Raw genomic sequence first — 4209 nt, 5'->3', positions numbered from 1 at the left:
ACATATACATACACGTATCTCTTTTACTTGTTTCAGTCATTTGACTGCGGAAATGCTGGAGCACCGCCTTTAGTCGAGCAAATCAACCCCAGGACTTACTCTTTGTAAGCCTAGTACTTATACTATCGGTGTCTTTTGCCGAACCGCTAAGTTACGGGGACGTAAACACACCAGCATCGGTTGTCAAGCGATGTTGAGGGGACAAACACACACAAACAAACACATACATACATATATATACATATACACATATACGATGGTCTTCTTTCAGTTTCCGTCTACCAAATCCACTCACAAGGCTTTGGTCGGCTCGAGGTTATAGTAGAAGACACTTACCCAAGGTGCCACACAGTGGGACTGAACCCGGAACCATGTGGTTGGTAAGCAAACTACATACCACACAGCCACTCCTGCGTATGTATGTATGTATGTATGTATTATGTTTGTATTGGCTGCATATTTAAACAAGAACGACCATACAAATATGTATTTATATTTCCATGCATGTATGTATGGATGTATGCATGCATGCATGAATTCATGTATGCGTTCATGTGTATGGATTGATGGGTGGTGGATGGAGGGATGAAACGACGGGTGGTTGGGTGTAAATAAATATGCACGTATGCGCGCTCGCGTAATATGATCAGCGTACAAAGAATTATATCAACACACACATATTAAGATACGCGCGCACCTATTTATGTATACAATTAGAGAAAGAGAGAAAGAGAGTGAGGAGGCGAGCATAAGAGAGAAAAAGTGTGAGAGAGAGGGGTTGGAGAAAACTGTGGAGCAATTTCGAATTGATATGTCAATAAAATGTCAAAAGGTCAAGAGGTCAAACCTAGTCAAATGTCAACCATTCTCTCTCGCTTTTTCTCTCTTATGCTCTCCCTTTCCTTCTCTCTCTCTCTCTCTCTTTCTCTCTCTCTTTCTTTCTCTCTTGTCCCAGCATCTCCTTTACTTACTGCCGTCTACACAGTCCACCCATAAATACACACACACGCACACACACACTATACACACACACACACACATACACACACACACACACACATATATATATCATGTATGTTTGACATAATTCTGCACTGGCTTATTAGCAATCAAGTGGGTGTATCTATATATCATTCCAACTTCTGTTTTTGTAAGGTTGATATCAAACGTATTTATAGTCCTCTCCTCACACCACAACACATCTCGCCACATTACAACTCTGTGCTATATTTAAAAGTAACCAGGATATCACACGGCTTTGACCCCCATCACGTCGGGCCGGACCGAGACTTGACCCACGGCTGTATTGATAGCTGACTACATACAGCATCACCTCACATCGCAACAATACGCGAAGTGACAATTATCTACATTAAAACTTCCACCAAACCACGCCAATACCACCGACACTACCAACAACAGTGACACCATACAAAGCGAACACCAGGCAGAACTAATATTAGCCCGCGATGTATAATAATAACAGTTAAGTGCCCCAACATCGCATCCCCACGGGCGACAACTATCTATATATAAAGGATATCCACATTTCAGGACCTCACATACTCATGCACATGATGTCGGCAGAACACAGCTATTAATTTAAGCTGACAATACCTCGTTTTTACGGAACTCTTCCAGTATCATACAACAACCGCCGAGGCTCCTCCCACAGCGGACCAGAGTTGCTGTACACACAAAAATACATAATACATCAGGCAAACACCTAAACAACACTATCAACAATCAAACAATACTAAATACCACCCTTAACTATACAATCTACACCATACGCCTCTTTCTAGACTATATATATTACATTAAGTCGCCATGCATGCTTCTATCTAGAGCGAAACGACAACGGTAAACATAGTCACAGACGCAACTTTTCAAGAACACAAACTCAGAAACACTTCACACACAGACAGACACTCATTCTTTCGTTCATTCACTGACATATACTTGACTGTGACCCGAAGGAAAAATGATCTCAGCAAAGGGGTTAGTGCTAGCTCTGTTGTTGTTGGGGCTTTCGGGACAAACATATGCGTTGCAACCAGAGAAATGGCTGGAGGAGTTCTCTGAAAGTTTGCGAAAACTTTACCAGTCTTCTATTAAAACTATGTGGGATTACGAAACTGATTTGACAGACGCCAATCAAGAAAAAATGGTAAACCAACTTTACCCTTTCTTTTCTTTCCACTCACTCGGCATTTCTTCCCCGCTGCCACTGTCATCATTATCGCATGCCTTGATACAATATTTTGTCTCTTTCTCTCTCACTTTTCCTTTCAAAATTTGAAAACTTTTATTACGTTCTTTTACTGTTTTAGTCTGATTTAAAGCCCTTCACAGCCGACTCCAGCTGAAGCGTTTACCTCACCGATTGTTTTAAGTAAACATCTCGTCCTATACATTCACACTTCCTTTCAACCTTCCTTTCCTTCTCTAATTTCTAATAGGGTATGAGGAAGGAAGCAATAAAGTCAAGCTGGCAATCAACACATGTGCTGCTTCGCCGAGTCAACAAGGAAGCCTTGGCGTAGTCGCATGGGTTGTTAGAAATAACAGCCGAATCTCTTTCAAATCACATCACAAACGTCGTTCTCAGTTCCTTTGCACATTGGACAAACAGGAAACCGTAGCGTAATCACACATACGCTTGCTCAATCGGGGCTGACTTGACGGGAACTTCCAAAAGGTATCTCGATCTGCTTGGTGTAACAACCAGGTTTCCAATACAATACACGCAGTCGTTTAAAAAAGACACAAAGGATCACGAAACCCTAGATACATTAATCAGCGGAGGTAAAGAATACATACACCACCTGTTTTCGGTGTAGCAAAAACCCTAACCGTGACCCTAATCCTAACCCTAAACCCAAACCCTAACCCCTAACTCTAAACCCTAACCACCAGGTGTATTTATTCTTTACTTTCGCATATTTAATCCAATGTATACATGGTCAGTAGCTACGTCAATGATGTATATTCTCAGTAACTGCTGCAAACGCGCGCGCGCACATTATATATATACATATATGTATATATATGTTTATCCTAATTTCCGTATGCACATACATATATATCATCATCATTATCGTTATTTAACATCCACTTTCCATGCTGGCATGGGTTAAACGGTTTGATTGGGACTTGGTAAGCTAGAGAGCTGTACCAGGTGCCAGCCTGTTTGGGTTTAGTTTCTATGGCTGGATGTCCTTCCTAACGCCAACCACTTCAAGAGTGTAGTGGGTGCTTTTTCATATCACTGGCACTGGCCACAACAATTTCACTTGACATGTCTTCTCAAGCACAGCAAATCTCCATAGGTTTCAAATCACTTGTCATTGCTTCCGTGAGACTCAACATCTGAAGATCTTGCTTCACCATCTCATCCCATATCTTCCTGGGTCTACCTCTTCCCCAGGTTTCCTCCACAGTTAGAGATCAGCACTTCTTTACACAGCTGTCCTCATCCATATGCATCACATATCCATACCAGGACATTCTTCCCTCTTGTACACCACATCTGATGCTTCTTATGCCAAATTTTTTAGTGGAAAATTAAGATAAGTGCCAATATACATATTTAGTTCCTACATATGTATCACTGTTGCAGTTATTTGAATCTCAGCATTGAACATTCCAAGTGCATTTGGATGCTTATCTGCAATGGATCAATAGGAGAAAAGTTCATTGCGTTCTGTTACAGAGATCTAACATCTGGATCCAGACACATGGCAAGGTAATATTTAAGTATTTAGGTATTTCATCTGTCTTAACGTTCTGAGTCCAAATTCTGCCAAATCCGACTTTGCCTTTCATCCTTTCATCCTTACAAACATACATACACACCCCCACACATACATACACATGCACACATACCCATACACATACATACATATATACATACACATACACACACATACAGATACATACACAGACACACACATATATATATACACACACACACATACATATATATATATATATATATGGGAGAATATACAAAAAATAACAACAGACGAGGACAGGTGGTGTAAATAACAAAAGTATATATATATATATATATATATACATACATACACATGTGTGCGTGCATATACACATGCATACACATGTGGACACGCACACTCACATAAACTTGTATACGCAATCATATACACACATTTATATTTACACATACATAAACATCTAAACGTTAAC

At 40.4% G+C, this 4209-nt stretch overlaps 1 protein-coding gene across 2 annotated transcripts in view; it reads left to right on the top strand.

Moving 5' to 3' along the window:
* Positions 1-4209, top strand: part of LOC106869868 (angiotensin-converting enzyme) — a 57642-nt gene that overhangs the window by 28718 nt on the left and 24715 nt on the right. The window contains exon 1 of one of the 2 annotated variants that reach the window (XM_014915788.2): positions 1129-2170. The exons of the other annotated variant lie outside the window; for it this stretch is intronic. Within the exon in view, the coding sequence (XP_014771274.1) occupies positions 1985-2170 (186 nt within the window). The 5' untranslated portion in view covers positions 1129-1984. Of the gene's footprint in view, positions 1-1128; positions 2171-4209 lie in introns of those variants that run through there. 2 annotated transcript variants of the gene reach the window in all.

This window comes from Octopus bimaculoides, chromosome 17, assembly GCF_001194135.2.
Source record: "Octopus bimaculoides isolate UCB-OBI-ISO-001 chromosome 17, ASM119413v2, whole genome shotgun sequence".
Lineage (NCBI taxonomy): Eukaryota > Metazoa > Mollusca > Cephalopoda > Octopoda > Octopodidae > Octopus > Octopus bimaculoides.
This window is presented reverse-complemented; position numbering and strand designations above follow the sequence as displayed.